This window comes from Oncorhynchus tshawytscha, linkage group LG13 (genome assembly GCF_018296145.1).
Source record: "Oncorhynchus tshawytscha isolate Ot180627B linkage group LG13, Otsh_v2.0, whole genome shotgun sequence".
Taxonomy (NCBI): Eukaryota; Metazoa; Chordata; class Actinopteri; order Salmoniformes; family Salmonidae; genus Oncorhynchus; species Oncorhynchus tshawytscha.
This window is the reverse complement of record NC_056441.1, coordinates 79,829,967-79,851,384: the sequence shown is the minus strand read 5'-3', so window position 1 is coordinate 79,851,384 and position 21,418 is coordinate 79,829,967. Positions and strand designations below refer to the sequence as shown.

General features: G+C 44.8%; 1 protein-coding gene across 1 annotated transcript; it reads right to left on the bottom strand.

Moving 5' to 3' along the window:
• Nucleotides 1-5,090: 5,090 nt before the first annotated feature.
• LOC112240459 (frizzled-4) lies at nt 5,091-10,865 on the bottom strand. Its single transcript, XM_042296397.1, has 4 exons — nt 10,104-10,865; nt 7,128-7,655; nt 5,997-6,142; nt 5,091-5,868 (listed from the first exon to the last, which is right to left on the bottom strand). The coding sequence occupies exons 1-4, from the start codon at nt 10,368-10,370 to the stop codon at nt 5,205-5,207; spliced, it is 1,605 nt and encodes a 534-aa protein (XP_042152331.1). The 5' UTR covers nt 10,371-10,865; the 3' UTR covers nt 5,091-5,204.
• Nucleotides 10,866-21,418: the final 10,553 nt, after the last annotated feature.

Below are 21,418 nucleotides of genomic sequence, written 5' to 3'. Positions count from 1 at the left end.
TACATGCTTGATTCAGTGAATGTGATTGTCGCCAAATTGTGTTCCTTTCGTTGTTTCTTTCAGTCCCATTGTGTTCAGGGTTGCCGGGTCAAAGTAACATTTCTCGCCCAATGACTTTCAAAACCAGTCATTGTTTTTTCGCAGCAAGACAGGAGTTGCCACATTTAGCCGAAAAAAACGTTTTCGTTAATGTTATTGAGCGAATTAAGAAGGAATCTTGATTTAGCTTCTAACACCTAAGATCAAAATGGGGTTTTCCTTCAAAATAATAATTATTGCGAGCTAACGTTAATGTGACTAATAAAGGACTTTGAATATGTCGCAAGATAAAATATAAATCACCCTTATTAAACTTTAAAAACGTTGTCTATTTTCTGGCAATTGTGCCGTGACTATGTGCCAGATGTTAAGACTACAACCCGCTATAAATGGCCTATTTGTGAGATTGATGTGTTTATTTCATTAGGCTTTGGATCGGCCTACTGACTAGACTCTGGGTTTATGATTGTAATTCAATTTTGCCATAGTTTGCTTAGCTAGATGCAGGTAACCTATAGCCCCTGATAGGCCTACATCTAATTTCAGATAGCCTATAGTAGCCTAGGCAAGATGTAAGATGAATGATCAACATGAACAGCGAGGCGATTTCAAGGAAGGAAGTGCTTCGGTTGCCCAGTAGCATACTGGAATAGGCTACTGAGGATAGGATCGTCATTTAATTCACTGACTCAAATATTAAATATGGATATGAACTGAATAGGCCTATGCTTGTCAACAACAGCCAGTGTTTTTATTTGATTTGAACCTGTATCCTAATCTGACTAATTTACCTTCAATCTAATGCATTCTAACAATAGCTGATCGGCAATTGCGATAGAATTGGTGACCATGATCACAATTGATAACTTCCAATTTCATTAGCTAAACATGGCCGCTAACCATTGCATAATAACACTGCTCCAGGTAGGGTACACAAGTGGCACACATTGATTTGCAATGACTGAGTGATATCGTCATTTTAACATATTTATTGTTGTGGTAGGCTGGTAGGCTGGTAGGCTACAATAGTCTACATTGGGCTCCAGAGTGGCGCAGTAGTCAAAGGCACTGCATCTCAGTGCTAGAGGCGACACTACAGACCCTGGTTCGATTTCAGTCTCTATCACAACCGGGCGTGATTGGGAGTCCCATATGGCGAAGCACAATTGGCCCAGCGTCGTCCGGGTTAGGGCTTGGCTGGGGTAGGCCGTCATTGTAAATATTTTCTTCTTAACTGACTTGCCTAGTTAAATAAAGGTTAAATAACATTTATTTGAATTTAATATAAAATTAAAATAAATGGTCTACTTGATGACCAACATATGCAAATGTGTCATTCTCCACATTTAATGTCAGTTTCATTGTGGACTTTTAACCATAACAGAAGCATGCAAGTCAATTCCATATGTCCCATTTCAAATTTCCACTCTCGCAGCATGCGAGCCGTGAGCATGCGTAGAACCCTTCGAATGATATGGTTTTACATTAGCGACGTCGACATTAGAATGCAGTTTAAACCACCTCTGAGCGAATGTATCTCATGCCTAAGGTCGTTTTCCTGTGCTTTGTCACCGTTATTTTTTGATGCGCATCAGTTCTTGCACGTTAATGTGTTTTATGAAAAAAGGGTTGGAAATAGGTGTCTCCATAATGACAATTTAAATAGCCAACTTACAACTGGTAAAAAGTTGTCACGACCTGCGCGTGTGCTGCTCTGTCTCCTCTCACTCACGAGACTCCGCTGCAGCGCTCAGTCTCAATACACACCTCACCACTCACTCACTCACTCACTCACTCACTCACTCACTCACTCACTCACTCACTCACTCACTCACTCACTCACTCACTCACTCAATCTGATTGTGTTTGGAGTTGGTCTCAAGGAGGACCGATTTGACTTTTAGGTTGTAGTTACAGCTATGAAGCTCTAGAGGGCAGCATTGAACGTTGCATTAGCAATGGATTGGCATTAGGTAATGGTCAATAAAAAAAAATTAAAACAAATATTTCACCTTTATTTAACCAGGTAGGCCAGTTGAGAACATCTAGAACAAGAGCTTATTCTATATTTAACTTTTGATTGGAGATGCTTAATGTGAGTCTGGAAGGAGAGTTTACAGTCTAACCAGACACCTAGGTATTTGTAGTTGTCCACATATTCTAGGTCAGAACCGTCCAGAGTAGTGATGTTGGACGGGCGGGCAGGTGCGGGCAGCGATCGGTTGAAGAGCATGCATTTAGTTTTACTAGCATTTAAAGCAGTTGGAGGCCACGGAAGGAGAGTTGTATGGCATTGAAGCTCGTCTGGAGGGTTGTTAACACAGTGTCCAAACAAGGGCCAGAAGTATACAGAATGGTGTCGTCTGTGTAGAGGTGGATCGGAGAATCACCAGCAGCAAGAGTGACATCATTGATGTATACAGAGAAAAGAGTCGGCCTGAGAATTGAATCCTGTGGCCCCATAGAGTCTGCCAGAGGTCCGGACAACAGGCCCTCCGATTTGACACACTGAACTCCATCTGAGAAGTAGTTGGTGAACCAGGCGAGGCAATCATTTGAGAAACCAATGCTGTTGAGTCTGCCGATAAGAATGTGGTGAATGACAGAGCCGAAAGCCTTGGCCAGGTCGATGAAGACGGCTGCACAGTACTGTCTTTTATTGATGGCGGTTATGATATCGTTTAGGACCTTGAGCGTGGCTGAGGTGCACCCACGACCAGCTCGGAAACCAGATTGCATAGCGGAGAAGGTACGGTGGGATTCGAAATGGTCAATGATCTGTTTGTTAACTTGGTATTCGAAGACCTTGGAAAAAAACCAACCTAGTACGTTGGGGACAGAGAATAAAAGGAGCAGCTTTATGGGCGTGGTACAATCGATTCAAGGCATTATGTACAGACAAGGTTATGGTAGAATGTGAGTACAGTGGAGGTAAACCTATGCGTTGGGTGACGAGAGGTTTCATCTCTGGAGGCATCAGTTAACCTAGGTGAGGTCTCCGCATGTGTGTGGGGTGGGACGAAAGAGCTATCTATGGCATTATCCAGCAAATCTGAGTTGATTTTAAATCCAGTTTAGAGTTTGACTTGATGTAGTGCTGATTTAAATCCAGGTATAATGGTATATAATATATTACAATGGTTATAATGGGATTATAAATGGGCCAACATTCACACACAATAATTACAAGTAGAACACCTTTTAAAACCAAAACGTTTTTATTTTTCTTCTGATACAAAAGTATTTTATTTTTATAAACTTTTTTTGTGGTTTTTGATGTATTTTTACAAAGATAAATTAGCATTTCTTATAATACATTTAAAAAACATCAAAACACCTGTTTCTCTTTACAAAGAAGTACTTGATGGAGTTGTGGGGTTGGCAGTACCCAAAGATCTTAGGTACTAACAGGTTATTCAAATCTCACTTCAAAAGGACACTTCCCAAAACACACCTATTCCTCATAGTGTAGTCACTATATGGGGAATGATAGGGTTCATTTTGAGACCTATTACCAGAGGACTTGTACTGGCAACACAGTAGAGATGTCGAGAGACAGGCTACAGAGTCCCTCTGTCTCTGTTGTGTGTGTTGTATTTGACTATTTCTCTGCTGTGTGTGTTTGTGTGTGTGTGTATTTGACTGTTTCTCTGCTGTGTGTGTGTGTTGTATTTGACTGTTTCTCTGCTGTGTGTGTGTGTTGTATTTGACTGTTTCTCTGCTGTGTGTGTGTGTGTCTCTGTATTTGATTGTTTCTTGTTTCTGCTGTGTGTGTGTGTGTTGTATTTGATTGTTTCTCTGCTGTGTGTGTGTGTGTTGTATTTGATTGTTTCTCTGCTGTGTGTGTGTGTTTGTATTTGATTGTTTCTCTGCTGTGTGTGTGTGTGTGTGTGTGTATTTGATTGTTTCTCTGCTGTGTGTGTTTGTGTGTGTGTATTTGACTGTTTCTCTGCTGTGTGTGTGTGTTGTATTTGACTGTTTCTCTGCTGTGTGTGTTTGTGTGTGTGTGTATTTGACTGTTTCTCTGCTGTGTGTGTGTGTGTTGTATTTGATTGTTTCTCTGCTGTGTGTGTGTGTTGTATTTGATTGTTTCTCTGCTGTGTGTGTGTGTGTGTGTGTTGTATTTGACTTTTCTCTGCTGTATGTGTGTGTTGTATTTGATTGTTTCTCTGCTGTGTGTGTGTGTGTGTGTGTTGTATTTGATTGTTTCTCTGCTGTGTGTGTGGGAGTGGATTGCATAAGGGGCAACTCTACAGACTGTATGAGTGTGACTCTCTCTCCCTCTCTCTCTCTGTGTGTGTTTCACTGTTCGTTTATTAATGCATTTGCATAATGTGTTTTGGGGGTTGATTGTCTAACATCATTCATAATAACCCTTAATTCACTTCCAAAACCGGTAAAAAGAAATACAGAAATAACCTTACACCAGTTCATTACTGACCGCCATTCCTAAGGGTTCCATGAGTGACTGAAGAAGGTCAAGGGTTATAGTTCAGAGTTCATAGTTGAGCGTCTGTTTCCTCATTAAGACTGCGTGTAGGTCGGTGGAGGTCAGCTGTGCTGCTTGCTGAGCACTGAGGTAAAGGACATAGGGCTACGTTTCCCAGGTGCCTTAGCTGCAGCACCATAGAGTCAATTCACTACAAATCCCAGGTGCCTTAGCTACAGCACCATAGAGTCAATTCACTACAAATCACAGGTGCTGTTGCAGTGGCATAGCTTCATAGCCTCCAGAGTGTGGCTGGCTGGGCAACCCAGCCTCCCGTTCCACATAAGGCATGTTAACCAAGCTACATCCACATCAGCTAGTCATAGTGCATTTCAGTGTGGCTGTAGTTTAGATCTGTACATCATCTGGACCATGACTCCAGTGTAAATTCAACCTTTAAAACAACTCTCAGAAGTCAGAAGGTTCTATAGATCAGCCCAGAGTCTGCTGTAGGCAACAGGGTCAGTCTCTTCTCTGGCAGTGGGCTAGTAGGGAGAGAACCACAGACAACGTGGGCAAAGGAGACCACTGTCTGCTTAGTGGGGCTATTTATCTGTCTGTCCTTCTCTCTTTCGCTCTCCTACATCAGGTAGAGGCACTAGCAGTGGGTTTGGGGGCAGGTTTGCTTTAAAAAGCCACCCGGTTCCTATCTCCCCCTCTTTCTCTCCCTCTCTACTCACACCACCGTCTCATTGCCCTTGCCAGGTTTTATCCAGCTGTCCCCCGGTGCCCGCTTGCTCCTCCCTGCCCGGCCATCCCTCCAAAGGCGGGCAGAGCAGCGTTGCCAGGTGTGGAGGGTCTTGGCCGACCAGATCCACATGCCCGACGTGATGCCCACCAGCAGAGACATAAAGATCCTCAGCATCTCTGCTGCCACATATGAGTCCCTGGCACTGGCCCTGAAGTCCCCCCAGTGGGACAGCTGGTAGAGGTAGCAGCCTATCACGGTGGACGCAGGTACCATGTACAGCACAGAGAACACCCCGATCTTCACCATCAGACGCTCCAGCTTGTCCGTCTTGGCCCCGTCCTTCTGCAGGTTGGAGCGGATCTTAAACAGGGCCACCAAGCCGGCGCAGATAAACAGAGTGCCGATGAGGAGGTATGCAGCGAGCGGGGCGACCACAAAACCCGTCACTGCCTCCTGCTGTAGGTTACCCACGTAGCACAGCCCCGTGAGGTCATCAGCATCTACTAGTCGCATGATGAGGATGACAATGGTCTTGATGGCGGGGATTGCCCAGGCTGCTATGTGGAAGTAGGAGCTGTGCATCTCAATGGCCTCGTGACCCCACTTTAACCCTGCAGCCAGGAACCAGGTCAGTGTCAGAATCACCCACCTGGGAGGGAGGCAGAGAGACGGGTTAGAGGCTGGGAGTCCACTGTTCTAACGGTTTCATTCAAATCTATTCCTTACAGTGTAATACTTTTGTCCAGAGTTTGTGTGTGTGTTTGTGTGTGTGCCCACCACAACGAGGAGGCCATGCCAAAGAAGTAGAGCAGGAGGAAGACAATGGCACAGCTAGTACTTTTTAACCCCTCCTGTACCAGAACAGGTACCGCTGCCTCCTCCAGGTCACAGGACACACGCTCCCGACCCAGAGTCAGGCGCACCTACAGGGAAAGACAGAGACACAGGCGTTAGACATGGACCAGGTCATCCAGGAGACCAGGGGTCATCCAGGAGACATCAGGTCATCCAGGAGACCAGGGGTCATCAGGTCATCCAGGAGACATCAGGTCATCCAGGAGACCAGGGGTCATCAGGTCATCCAGGAGACATCCAGGAGACCAGGGGTCATCAGGTCATCCAGGAGACATCTAGGAGACCAGGGGTCATCCAGGAGACCAGGGGTCATCCAGGAGACCATTGCTGGGTCTACGTACTCTTGCATGTCTTCCTGTCATGTTCTACTTTCCTCATTACCACTGGTAGCTGAAAGGACTGGACAGGTTTACAACAAACTGCTTCCACCTGTCATATTAGTGATCATGAAGAAGAGGAGGCTAATTTAAACTATTGAGAAACAGCCCAGTGTTTTAAGCATTAGTTTAATCATTTAAGTCAGGGGAAGGCAACCCTGTTTTTTGTTCCAACTATGCACCCTGTAGGTACAGTATGCCTCCGGTCTTGTATATATTAGGGATTGATTGTTGTATATATTAGGGATTGATTGTTGTATATATGTATATATATATATATTAGGGGTATGTGAGACAAGGGAGATGTACCTGCCCAAAGTTGTTTATTAGGAAATTGAACTGTACTAATTAGCTAATTTTATGAGACAAACCATTTTGTCTGTCATTGTTTGTTGCCACTACTAACCTTGCTGCAGCCACCACCCTTCCCCCTCCAAAAGGACCACAATGGAAATAAGCTTTCAAGCTTTATTGTGTTACCCTTGATTGTATGTGGAGGCGTCACTGGCTGGAACACCCTTATGTATATGTTCTAAAAGTTTAAAAGCAATCAGTTCAGTGGTTGCCTAAATTAGAACATACCTGGTCTTCCAGGTCAGTTAAATCAGAACATGAAGTGCCTGCAACACTCCAGTACCAGGGCGACCTACCCCTGCTCTAAGTCCTATGTCCTCACCAGGTAGGCCACGCTGTAGAGGTTGGAGCACATGGAGAGGAAGATGATGGGTCTCTCAGGGTAGGAGAAACGTGTTGAGTCCAGGAGGAAGGTGAGGACGGTCAGGGTGGTAGAGAGAAAACACAACACCGCCCACACTGCCATCCACACGTCTGTAAACACCTTGGCCTCGCGCCGGTACAGCCCCGCGTCATACCCACACTGCAGTGCACAGCTGTGGCTCCGCCTCACCCAGGCATACTGGTCTGGCCCGGCCCCCAGGGCCTGGCACTCCTCCTCCTGGGGGGGCAGGGGTCGGACCGGGTGGTAGGGGGCCTCCTCGTCCCCCGGACCCTCCATACACATGTGGTTGTGGTCGTTCTGAGGGGGGAACAGGCTGCAGTTGAGCAGCTCTGGCCAGACAAAGCCAAACTCTATTAGGACTGGCAGACACTTCCTCTTGACAGATAGACACATGCTGCCACACGGCCCGATGGGGATGGGAACCTTGTCTGTACACATGGGCACGTACACCGCACACAGGAAGAACTGGAGAGAGAGCGACAGAGGGGTGTTATCTTTGCATATCAATTCATTTCTAAAATAGTTTCTATGATAATTCTGTGTGCATTGCTCTGTCTGCTTTCCCTGTGTTGCATCATGGTCCTTAGTCTGCTTCCTATTCTAATTTCAGACAACTGGAAATGAAAGGAGCTGTTGTTTAAGCTTAGTCAGGAAAACCAGCCACTGGGCAGAAAACATTGTGTTGAAACCTTTAGGGAATTTCAAAATGATTATTAAAGCTACTACAACAAATAAACAGGTGATTGAATGGTCGTACAGATAATTCCCTGGAGAGATGAATGTCTCAGGGCCACAGGGGCTACCTACCCTGTGGCATTGGAAGCGCTGGGCAGCATTGTGGGTGAGAGGCCATATCAGAGACACTTCTCTCTGTTGGAGCTGTGCTACTGTTCTCTGATCACTAGCTGGACTGGAGAAGGCCTGTTTTCCTCCCTCCGCAGCAGGTAACCTGAGTGCTGCTACTGTTCTCTGATCACTAGCTGGACTGGAGAAGGCCTGTTTTCCTCCCTCCGCAGCAGGTAACCTGAGTGCTGCTACTGTTCTCTGATCACTAGCTGGACTGGAGAAGGCCTGTTTTCCTCCCTCCGCAGCAGGTAACCTGAGTGCTGCTACTGTTCTCTGATCACTAGCTGGACTGGAGAAGGCCTGTTTTCCTCCCTCCGCAGCAGGTAACCTGAGTGCTGCTACTGTTCTCTGATCACTAGCTGGACTGGAGAAGGCCTGTTTTCCTCCCTCCGCAGCAGGTAACCTGAGTGCTGCTACTGTTCTCTGATCACTAGCTGGACTGGAGAAGGCCTGTTGTCCTCCCTCCGCAGCAGGTAACCTGAGTGCTGCTACTGTTCTCTGATCACTAGCTGGACTGGAGAAGGCCTGTTTTCCTCCCTCCGCAGCAGGTAACCTGAGTGCTGCTACTGTTCACGGCCAAGTGTGTGTGTGGATACCTGAGAGATTCTACCTATTAGAAAAGCAAATGTGCAAGATCTAGTTTCCATTTCCTCGGATGAATGTCTGAGAGTGTGTAAGAAAGAACGAGCCTCATCTGAGGGATGTTTCTGTGCTCAGATAGGAAATGGCAACATTTCACATCCGTCACTCCAGATAGCTCACATACCACGCTCACACACTGAACCACAAGAGACAGACAATCACAACACAAACTCATAATAACCTACAGCATCCAGACAACTACAATGCCGCAAAAATACCACAAAAGCTCTTAAATGAATTAGAATTTGACGAATGGACTGAATGTTTGTTAATATATCTCAATGGTCAGGATAAGGGATGTCGTTAGAGACAGAGTTTCCAGTGGGTTGCTGTGTCTACAGACTATGGAGTGGTAAAACCACAGTAAATATCAAATGCACTGGATGTATTCATCCTGACATTTCCATCTAACCACACAAATAACTACACTTAAAAAAGGGTTCCAAAAGGGTTCTGCGGCTGTCCCCATAGGATAACCCTTTTTTGGTTCCAGGTAGAACCTTTTGTGGAAATTTTGGTTCTAGATTGTGCCTTTTTTTCTAAGAGAGTACTCATTGGTAATTTCAGTCAGGACAATAAAAACCTTATGAAAAAGACAAAATGGGACGGATTTCATTTCCAGCTTCATGGTGGTTCAGGCAGACAAGCGGCCTAACAGAGAGTAGTACTGAGGGCAGTATTGTTGTTGCCATGTGGAGCTGGCCTGGCCCTCTCCTCAGATATGTATTATCTCATTGCCCCGTGCTGCTGAACCAAGACTGGCTGCCTCCTTGCGACTCTGTCATGTGCTCTCTTTCTCTCTTTCCACTATACACTGCCTGCTCAATCACACATCCCAGCCTGAGAACCATCCCAGCCTGTGTGTGTGTGTGTGTGTGTGTGTGTGTGTGTGTGTGTGTGTGCGCGCCTTTAGTCGGCTGGAGTAGCTAGAGTGTGTGTGAATGTGTGTGGGTCCCGGAAATCCGCCACAGTCCCCACAAGGATAGTAACAAGGAAAATTCTCCCATGTGAGGACATTTCCCTGGTCCCCACGAGGACAAAAGCTATTTTAGGCTTAGGGCTAGGTTTAGGGTAACAATTAGGGGTAAGGGTTATGTTTAGGGGAAATTTGGATTTTTAATGGAAATCAATGTGGTTCACACAAGGATAGTAAAATATATGCAGGTAGCCTAGTGGTTAGAGCGTTAGACTAGTAACCAAAAGGTTGCTGGATTGAATCCCCGGGCTGACAAGGTCTGCCCCTGAACAAGGAGGTTAACCCACTGTTCCTAGGCCATCATTGTAAATAAGAATTTGTTCCTAACTGACTTGCCTAGTTAAATAAAGGTAAAATATAAACGTGTGTGTGTGTGTGTGTGTGTGTGTGTGTGTGTGTGTGTGTGTGTGTGTGTGTGTGTGTGTGTGTGTGTGTGTGTGTGTACGTACCTTCAGTTGGCTGGAGCAGCCATACTGTATGAGTGGTGTGAAGGTGGTGAGCTGGAGCTCGGCGTCTGACTGCAGGACGTTGCCCACCAGGTTGGGCATCTTGGTGACGTTGTAGCCCAGGTCCTGGCACATGGCGATGCGTATCGGGTCGCACGTCATCTCCTCTGTCTCGTCGCCGAATGCACGCACCAGACCAATGGATCCTGGACCGCACAGCAGCGCGAGGGAGAGCGCTACCGCCGCAAGAGTGCACACAGCCCGACTCATTGTTACGAGGGGGGAAAGGTCCAAAGTAATCCCGCTAAGAATCCAAATTGATCAACTAATTGGGTTCCGGGCGTTGCCTGCTAGGCTAGTCCATCGGGTGCTGGGGAAAGATTAGTCCACTTCGGAGTGCGCGGTCAGCGGCTGTTTATATCCGCTCCTGTCTCGCCAAGACGAAACTCTCCACTGGAAGCACAGTTGGTAGCCCACTCCGACCCGTCAAGCAAAGTTGGAAACAACTTATCCAACGGCAATAATAAAAGGAACTGTTATATCCAGATTTTCCTTGCAATTAAAACTCCTGCCTCGCTTTGCAGTGTCTGTTTCGATAGTTCCTTATGTGGTTTCTCACGGACGAAACAGACATCCCGGACACCCCATCCCTGTCCGTTCCAGTTTCCCGGTATAGTAACTCTGTTAGGTCTGCGCTCTATACGCTGTGGTGACAGGTTGCTGTTCTGTCTCTGCGTGTTCTGCCCTCGCGCTTCCGTCCCACTCCGTAAAGAACAAATTCCCCGTCTGTCTCGCGAGGGACAGCCAACCAGCGGCCAGGAGAGGTCTCAGAAGCCAAGCAGAAGGCGGAACAGTACTCAAAAGGGCGGGGTTTTATGATGAGGATTTTGCCTGTGGCTCTCTTCTCATGTTAAGAATCAGAGAGCGGACTCAACAGTTCTTCTGACGAAATCCAGAACAGAACTAGTATTTATTTTGGTCTTGGGTCATATTTTTATTGGCCATATTTTTAGAAATAAAAGGCAGTCTCGCTCCTGAAACGGGATAGTTGTATTGGTATTTTTAAATCACTAATGGTCCTAAAAACAGGCTGCATCTCCACCACAGGCTCACATCTTCAGCTCTTCAACTTTAGTGTTCATGACATTCTAATGGATGTAGTCTACAGCAGTGGTTCCCAACATTTTTCGGTTACTGTACCACCAACGGAATTATGATCTTCCTGGAGTACCCCTGATTTACCCCCTTATGTATATTTGACCAGTAAGCCTATAGTCTAATGAGTCTTCTCAAGTACCCCCTGCGGATAGGCCAAGTACCCCTGGTTGGGAACCACTGGTCTACAGTAATGCTGCTGCGTTGGATACCTCTAGCCTATTGGACATCCACAGACTAAAGGCTGTATTTGGACTGGAATGCCTAGTCACTATCACTGTGTGTTCATGTTGGTGTGATGACCCCTGGGTGGGGAAGCCCCTGATGCTGGTTGAGATATCGCGCATATAGGCATTCTATGCCTGACCAACCTAAACACAGGGGTGGTGGGGGTAGGTTATTGTCTCCTACTTGTAGTTTATTAATATTTACAAGAGATAAAGAAAATAGAATAGACGAACAGCATAATCAGCAGACTGAGAGTGGGGGCACTTGGTTTTCCCTAAAGTGATCCTGTTCAGGGGTATTTAACGTGACAACAGATTGGCTGCAATAAAAACGACCTCCACCCGCTCCCATACTGATGGATCCTCCCAGTAATTAGCTCGAAGGTGGAACAATGGCACACGCACGTTGTAGCTGATGCTTATCAGAGTGGGGGAGAGTGCTGTGTGTTCCTGCAGCGGTGGAAAATACTTACATAAAAATAAACTACTACTTAAGTCGTTTTTTGGGGTGTCTGTACTTTAATGAACTTTTACATTTTTTACTTTTACTTTCACTACATTCCTAAAGAAAATAATGTACTTTTTACTCCATGGTCAACCTTATTGCCTCTGATCTGGCGGACTCACTAAACACAAATGCTTAATTTGTAAATTATGTGTTGTGGTGGCTCCTGGCTATCTGTAAATAGAAAAGCAACAAAATGGTGCCGTCTGGTTTGCTTAATGAATGGAATTTGAAACGATTTATACTTTTACTTTTGCTTTAAAAACATAAGTATATTTTAGCAATTACATTTGACTTTTGATACGTAAGTATTTTAAACCAAATACTTTTAGACTTTTACTCAAGTCGTATTTTACTGGGTGACTTTCCCTTTTACTTCAGTCATTTTCTATTAAGGATTCTTTACTTTTACTCAAGTATGACAATTGGGTACTTTTTCCACCACTGTGTGTGTGTGTTAGTGATGGGCATTCCAGCTCTTTTCATTGAGCCGGCTCGTTCGTCTCAGCTTACCAAAAGGAGCCGGCTCTTTTGGCTCCCAAACGGCTCTTTAAAAAAAATATGTTTTATATTTTTTTCAAGACAAACAGTTTGCGATAGTTTGACTATAATTGGTGTTAAAAGAATTCTAATCAAATGATTAAATGAAATCATACTCTACCGTAACCACAATGCATTTAAAAATGCATTGGTTTGTTATGAAAAATAATGCTATTAAACATTTGCGTTTAAAGTATACATTTTTAATGTATATAAACAAACAGCATATAAATCTAACCATTCAAAACAAATACAATCTGAACAGCAAAAAATAATATTGCACCATATCAAAGAAAAATAAATAACAATTTCCCAAACTGCAGCATCTCACTTAAAACATTAAACTGGTCCCTATTTTCTCTCTCTTCTTTATTGCCATGTTAAAACCAGCAGCACAGAGCAATGCTGACCAGATTTTTGTTTTATGAGAGAGTTGCATTCAGAAATGCAAGCTGCATCACTTTCGAGGGGCTGGTGCAGTTTCTTGTCTCAGTAATTATTTGTCCCGTTTTCGAGAAGACCTTCTCAGAGGGAACGGATGTGGCCACTATGCAGAGTCTCCCTGTCATGACTTTAGTAAGCCGTGGGTAGACAGAGGCCTTGTTCTTCCACCAGCTCAGAGGATCTGCAGATCTTTCAGAACGAATGTGTGTGTGCTTGAGCATTTAGGCCTTGACTATTTTATTTATTTTTTAATTCTTTGAGTTAGTTAATTCTATTCATTTAAATCTTTTGATTATTCATATTTAAATTTTTAAAATTATTATTATTTTTATAAATATATTCTTCTGATATGCGAGCCGGGTCCCAACGTTCACCTACAAGAGCCGACTCGTTCGTGAACGACCCATCACTAGTGTGTGTGTGTGTGTGTGTGTGTGTGTGTGTGTGTGTGTGTGTGTGTGTGTGTGTGTGTGTGTGTGTGTGTGTGTGTGTGTGTGTGTGTGTGTGTGGGGAGGGTCTGAATGGTGGCTGGTAGGAGAAGCTGGGATTGTTGAGTAAAATAATGCGCCATCTGATGCATTTATTGTTCCCGATTAATAACATAACATAAACTGTTGAAACACAAGACCCATGTTAACTTAACAGTAAGAGGGTACACACTCTATTACTACGGAACTGCTGTATTTACCAGGACACAAACATATGCCACAATAAGGGGTTCTTCTTCTAACCTTTCAGTCAGTGAAAGGCAGTATACCCTGCAGACAGAAGTGTGTATCAGTCACCTGACAGCGTCTCATGGCTCATTGCCCAATCCCTCTGTCCTTGAAGTAGGCTATCAATAGGGATGCAAACTACTTGGAATGACAAGTGTGTGTTGGAATGGCTGCTTAGGGAGACTGGGGGTCCACAGATGATGGTTCCCCTCTGGTGCAGTTAGCTAGCTCACATTACATTGCTACAGCTTAATAAGGGTCTCTGAGGGGCTGTCAATAGTCTTCTCTCTCTACCCTCACCCTCTCCCATCCATCCCTCTTTCTACCCTCACCCTCTTCCTCTCCCTATCATGTTCTCTTTCCCATATGCCCCTCCCTCTCAATATCATGTTCTCTTTCCCATATGCCCCTCCCTCTCAATATCATGTTCTCTTTCCCCCTCTCCCATATGCCCCTCCCTCTCCCTATCATGTTCTCTTTCCCTATATGCCCCCCATCCCTCTCCCTATCATGTTCTCTTTCCCATATGCCCCTCCCTCTCCCTATCATGTTCTCTTTCCCATATGCCCCTCCCTCTCCCTATCATGTTCTCTTTCCCATATGCCCCTCCCTCTCCCTATCATGTTCTCTTTCCCATATGCCCCTCCCTCTCCCTATCATGTTCTTTTTCCCACACTGCACTCACCCTCTCTCCACCAAAATACAGTGTTTCATTGCAGAATTCTTAATACTCTCACAGCATGTGTGTGCTCTCTGATAGCTGGTAGAAGTATGGTGGAGACCTACAGTACAGCTTGTGGGTGCTCTCTGATATCTGATAGAAGTATGGTGGAGACCTACAGTACAGCTTGTGGGTGCTCTCTGATAGCTGGTAGAAGTATGGTGGAGACCTACAGTACAGCTTGTGGGTGCTCTCTAATAGCTGGTAGATGTATGGTGGAGACCTACAGTACAGCTTGTGGGTGCACTCTGATAGCTGGTAGAAGTATGGTGGAGACCTACAATACAGCTTGTGTGTGCTCTCTGATAACTGGTAGAAGTATTGTGGAGACCTACAGTACAGCTTGTGTGTGCTCTCTGATAGAAGTATGGTGGAGACCTACAGCTGGTAGAAGTATGGTGGAGACCTACAGTACAGCTTGTGGGTGCTCTCTGATAGCTGGTAGAAGTATGGTGGAGACCTATAGTACAGCTTGTGGGTGCTCTGATAGCTGGTAGAAGTATGGTGGAGACCTACAGTACAGCTTGTGGGTGCTCTCTGATAGCTGGTAGAAGTATGGTGGAGACCTACAGTACAGCTTGTGGGTGCTCTCTGATAGCTGGTAGAAGTATGGTGGAGACCTACAGTACAGCTTGTGGGTGCTCTCTGATAGCTGGTAGAATTATGGTTAAATCAGTCTATCCACCCCCCTGTGGCCTGGAGAGGAGGAAGAAAGGTTTTTATTTTCCAAATCACTGTAGTGAATGAAGCCTGTTCTCTCTTCCTCTCTCCAATGCAAAACACTCCAGTAGGAGACACTGACACTATAGAATATATGACAGATTATGTTTCAGATTATTCAGATTATTATTGACCCATGAACCTAGGCATATCACACATCGTGTTACGCATTGTTTAAACATAGCGTCAAAGCCCCATTTTTGTCTGAGTAAAGGGGCACTGGCTCCCATTTCTTTTTTGTTTTATATTTATATTTTATTGAACCTTTATTTAACTAGGCAAGTCAGTTTAGAACAAATCATTTTTTACAATGACGGCCTACCCTGGCCAAACCTGGACAAAGCTGTGCCTAATTTGCGCAGCCCTATGGGACTCCCAATCATGAACGGTTGTGATACAGCCTGGATCACTCCACCATATTTCTACCAGCTATCAGAGAGCACACACAGGCTGTACTGTAGGTCTCCACCATACTTCTACCAGCTATCAGAGAGCACCCACAGGCTGTACTGTAGGTCTCCACCATACTTCTACCAGCTATCAGAGAGCACCCACAGGCTGTACTGTAGGTCTCCACCATACTTCTACCAGCTATCAGAGAGCACCCACAGGCTGTACTGTAGGTCTCCACCATACTTCTACCAGCTATCAGAGAGCACACACAGGCTGTACTGTAGGTCTCCACCATACTTCTACCAGCTATCAGAGAGCACCCACAGGCTGTACTGTAGGTCTCCACCATACTTCTACCAGCTATCAGAGAGCACCCACAGGAGTTTGTTTTCTTTGTTTCGATTTGTAGATGTCTACATAGCATATCGGTTTGCATTACCTCTTGTGCGGGAACGTTACAGTAGGTCTATACTGATATGCTGAGGTTTTCTAATATTTTCCCGTGCTGAGGTGCCAGTGTTCAGTGTCATGACGTTGGCCTGGGGGGTAGGTTTATGACAATACCTCTTCCCCCCTTTTTCCTCTCTCTAGCCTACTGATCCTACTGATGTTACATTTGCAAAAACCTTGGTTAATAACATAGAGATTCTGGAAACATCAGGTGGGGGGAAATGAACTATTAACTATATTCTGGTAATCCGAAACAATTGAACATATGCGGTGGTACTTAATGAATACGATGTCAGTTCGGTTGTCATCTGAGACATTCTCATCAATGATTAGATGACAAAATTTACAGTGGAAAGTCTACACATCAGAGTTATCGGATTCACATGGAATTGTTGTTCAATTTAAATGTTTGAAAATGAAATTATTTGTGATGGGATGAAATGTGATTTTAGCTTCTAAAATGTGAGAATTGGGTTTTCATAAGATATGGCTCTGCTCAATCAGTGGCCCTCCCCTGTGAAGGGACATGGGCTATAAAACTTTTCAAACACGCCCTCCTCTACCTTCCTATATAAGCCCTTGACGACAATATAACTTCCTGTTCCGATGATGTGAGGACGACGGTCCTATGTCAGAATGGTTCAGATAATAACTACAGAACGAAGCCAACATCAGCATGAGCTTTGGTTGCGAATGGTATGAACTTTGAACTCTTATTCACTACAGAAGTGATGCCTCCTAGCCGTTGAGTTAGCAACAGCAGATGCAAACGAGGGTTAGGAAGGAACAGACAGAGTATCCCGTCTACCACACAACGACGTTACGACTACTGTCCAATTGACCACCAGAGACATTCTTCAAGGGACAAAGGACTCGGTTGGGCAACATGGCCATCCATCTACCACGAACCTACCGAAGCGCAGCTCAGAGTAAATATTTATTGCATTTTCCTTTTCCAAATGGGCGGTAATTTAGAATGCATAAGATACTGTATTTACGATAGCACAGCTTCGCCTTTGTTCCTCAGTCTTCCCGCTCTTTCACTCAAACCCAGCCCTTTTCTTTTGTATAACAAGCTGTAATATCTGTTCCGCCCGCTAGGGACGTTTTCCTTTATGATGTAATTTGTAATCAAGTTAAGATTAAAATATGTGTATGTGTAATTCTGTGTGATTGGTTAGGTATTTAATAAATAAATTAATTAAACACAATTTTGTATTGCTGATTCAACTTGTTAGCCAGGGTTCGTGCAGATAAATAAGAATTTACAACTTTCAGATGAGACTGAATTAAGGTGACGATTAATGTTGACTGCTATTGATGTAAAATATTACTAGGTCTTTAAGAGTTAATTTGGAAGATACCAGCTCTATAAATATTATTTTGTGGTAACAGACTCTCTAGTTAATTGCATTTACATGATTAGCTCAATCAGGTGATATTAATTACGGATAAATTATTTGATCACTTAATCCGGCATAGCCAAAGACACAACATGAGGTTGAGGAGGCCAATGGGGTAGGGTCGGAATGCCTCAACAGAATTCCGGGAGGACTCGGGAGTCTGGTGCTCCTGATGATTGTGACAATAAGCAGAGCGCTGATGAATGGCCGGTGTCCGCGGCAGTAAATCCGGCCTCATTGTAGTGTCAACCCCTCTCCACCCTGCGGCGTGAGGCTCGCAGTTGCACGAAAGAGTCAGCTGAAGCAAGGAGTTCCTTCTCGGAAATAGTGAGACTAGACTAGGGTCTGATGTCTATACGTGACAGACCTATCAGTCTAATCAGAGGGCCTGTTGTCCGGACCTCTGGCAGTCTCTATGGGGGTACAACAGGGTTCAATTCTTGAGCTGACTCTTTTCTCGGTACATATCGCTCTTGCTGCTGGTGATTCTCTGATCCACCTCTATGCAGACGACACCGTTCTGTATACATCTGGCCCTTGTTTGGACACTGTGCTAACAAACCTCCAAACGAGCTTCAATGCCATACAACACTCCTTCCGTGGCCTCCAACTGCTTTTAAATACTAGTAAAACTAAGTACATGCTCTTCAACCAATCGCTGCCCGCACCCTCCTGCCCGACTAGCATCACTACTCTGGACGGTTCTGACCTTGTATATGTGGACAACTACAAATACCTAGGTGTCTGGATGGACTGTAAACTCTCCTTCCAGACTCACATTAAGTATCTCCAATCCAAAATTAAATCCAGAATCAGCTTCCTATTTCACAACAAAGCATCCTTCACTCATGCTGCCAAACATACCCTCGTAAAAATGACTATCCTACCGATCCTTGACTTTGGCGATGTCATTTACAAAATAGCCTCCAACACTCTACTCAGCAAACTGGATGTAATCTATCACAGTGCCATCCGTTTTGCCACCAAAGCCCCATATACTACCCACCACTGCGACCTGTATGCTCTCGTTGGCTGGCCCTCAATACATATTCATTGCCAAACCCACAGGCTCCAGGTCATCTATAAGTCTTTGCTAGGTAAAGCCCTGCCTTATCTCAGATCACTGGTCACCATAGCAACACCCACCCGTAGCAGCGCTCCAGCAGGTATATTTCACTGGTCATCCCCAAAGCCAACACCTCCTTTGGCCGCCTTCCCTTCCAGTTATCTGCTGCGAAAGACTGGAACGAATTGCAAAAATCACTGAAGCTGGAGACTTACATTATATCTCCCTCTCTAACTTTAAGCATCAGCTGGCAGAGCAACTTACAGTATATATCACTGTACCTGTACACAGCCAATCTGTAAATAGCCACCCAACTACCTCATCCCCATATTGTTACTTATCCTCTTGCTCTTTTGCACCCCAGGATCTCTACTTGCACATAATCATCTGCACATCTATCACTCCAGTGTTAATGCTAAATTGTAATTATTTTGTCTCAATGGCCTATTTATTGCCTTACCTCCCTACTCTTCTACATTTGCACACACTGTACATTTGCACACACTGTATATATGCCTCTCCTTACAGTTCTCTGCAGCCAATGACTGGAACAAACTACAAAAATCTCCAAAACTGGAAACACTTATCTCCCTCACTAGATCTCACAGATTACTGCACCTGTACATATAATTTAGCCCAAACAACTACCTCTCCCCCTACTCTATTTATTTATTTATTTTGCTCCTTTGCACCCAATTATTTCTATCTCTACTTTGCACTTTCTTCCACTGCAAATCTACCATTCCAGTGTTTTACTTGCTATATTGTATTTACTTCGCCACCATGGCCTTTTTTTGCCTTTACCTCCCTTATCTCACCTCATTTGCTCACATTGTATATAGACTTATTTTTCTACTGTATTATTGACTGTATGTTTGTTTTACTACATGTGTAACTCTGTGTCGTTGTATGTGTCGAACTGCTTTGCTTTATCTTGGCCAGGTCGCAGTTGTAAATGAGAACTTGTTCTCAACTAGACTACCTGGTTAAATAAAGATGTTCTCAACTAGACTACCTGGTTAAATAAAGGTGTTCTCAACTAGACGACCTGGTTAAATAAAGGTGTTCTCAACTAGACTACCTGGTTAAATAAAGGTGAAATAATAATAAAAAACTTATTGTCATGTGGGGTCTACTAGGTTACTGTAGGCTGTTTATTTAGCATAATCATTACGGGCAAATTAAACACATGACAAAACAAGTTTACAAAATCACATCAGATGAACAAAAGCCAATAGAGATATAGTCAAAATATTATATAATTTGGAGTTTATTCCTTCTCTCTGTGCCCAACCCACCCCATTCTCAGCCCCCTTCGCTCACTCACTTTGTCACACACACACACACACACACACACACACACACACACACACACACACACACACACACACACACACACACACACACACACACACACACACACACACACACACACACACACACACACACACACACACACACACACACACACACGCATGCATGCATACTAAGAGAGTGAGAGAGGGAGAGAGACCTCTCCTCCTGCTGACCTTCTGAAGGGACAGCTGGATCTCATCGTCTGACTGGGGCGTTTTTAATGTGTTGTAACTAAGTAACCCCATAATGTGTCTCTGCAGGCCTGTTCACATGGTGATTTGTCCTCAGTGTGTGTGTGCATCAATGCATGTCTTTGTGTAGGGTATATCTAGTGTCCCCCCAGGCCATTCCTACTGTATGAAAAATATCTCTGTGGGACAAAGGCAGCATTACAGAATGTGTGTGTGTGTTTTTATGTCTGTGCGTTTCTGTATAATAATTGTCTGGATGACTGTCATCCTCTGTAGGTCACTGTTGGCCTACTGGTGTGTGTAACGTGTGAGTTGTATTCCCGTGTCTGTCTGTGTATTCCAGTGATGTGTGTGGGTGTGTGTATAATGTGGGGAAGTGTGTGTGAGTGTGTGTATAATGTAGGGAAGTGTGTGTGTGTATAATGTGGGGGAGTGTGTGTGGGTGTAATGTGGGGAAGTGTGTGTGGGTGTGTGTATAATGTGGGGAAGTGTGTGTGTGTATAATGTGGGGAAGTGTGTGTGGGTGTGTGTATAATGTGGGGAAGTGTGTGTGGGTGTAATGTGGGGAAGTGTGTGTGGGCTATGCGGTTTATGATCCACCTCTCACTCCATCTGAACGTGTGTCTGTGGTGTTTACATAACAATTCCCTGTGTGTGTCAGCAGCACACAACCATTTGTGTGTATGTGTGTATGTGTGTGAGTGTGTGTGCTCACATTCAGCTTGTACACTGGGAATGTGTCCAAGACATGGACTCTGCTGGACCGTGACGACAACATCAGGCGAGAATGTGGGTCTCGTCAACCCCCTGTGTGTTTGTTGGGTGTACGCGGAGGATGGGGTGGGAGTGGGGTTGAGGGGGGGGACACACACACACTAAAGGGGTCTACACAATCTACACAAACGGAGCCGACGGAGGTCCATTTGCGTTGCTCTCTACGTAGTTCTACGTACATTTGTGCGGATTAATAATTCTAATGTGACACAAACTGACATCTGTCGGCTTTGTTTCCGAAGACTGTGTAGAGTCCTTAAAGTGAAAATGTTCTGTCAAATGCTGTGCTGAAAAGGTGAAGAGTCAGCTGTGGTGAGAGAGAATCTAGTGTGTGAGAAAGAGAAAGGGTGTGTGTGTGTGAGAGAGAGAGAAAGACAGAGAAACTGAGGGAAGGAGAGAGGGGGGAGTGAGACAGAGGAAGACCCAGAAAAACAGAGGGGAGAGAGAGACTGAGGAAGACCCAGAAAAACAGAGGGAGAGAGACAGGGGAGAGAGAGACAGAGAGAGACCCAGAAAAACAGAGGGAAGGAGAGAGGGGAGAGAGAGACAGAGAGAGACCCAGAAAAACAGAGGGAAGGAGAGAGGGGAGAGAGAGACAGAGAGAGACTCAGAAAAACAGAGGGAAGGAAAGAGAGACAGAGGAAGACCCAGAAAAAC

Bases quoted from the DNA above. Each gene is read 5' to 3' on its own strand.
- LOC112240459 (XM_042296397.1), bottom strand. From the start codon at position 10,370: ATGAGTCGGGCTGTGTGCACTCTTGCGGCGGTAGCGCTCTCCCTCGCG. The intron at 6,143-7,127 runs GTGAGGACATAG...CTTTCCCTGTAG, and splicing joins TCTACAGCGTGGCCTACCTG to GTGCGCCTGACTCTGGGTCG. The intron at 5,869-5,996 runs GTGGGCACACAC...CCTCCCTCCCAG, and splicing joins GGCATGGCCTCCTCGTTGTG to GTGGGTGATTCTGACACTGA.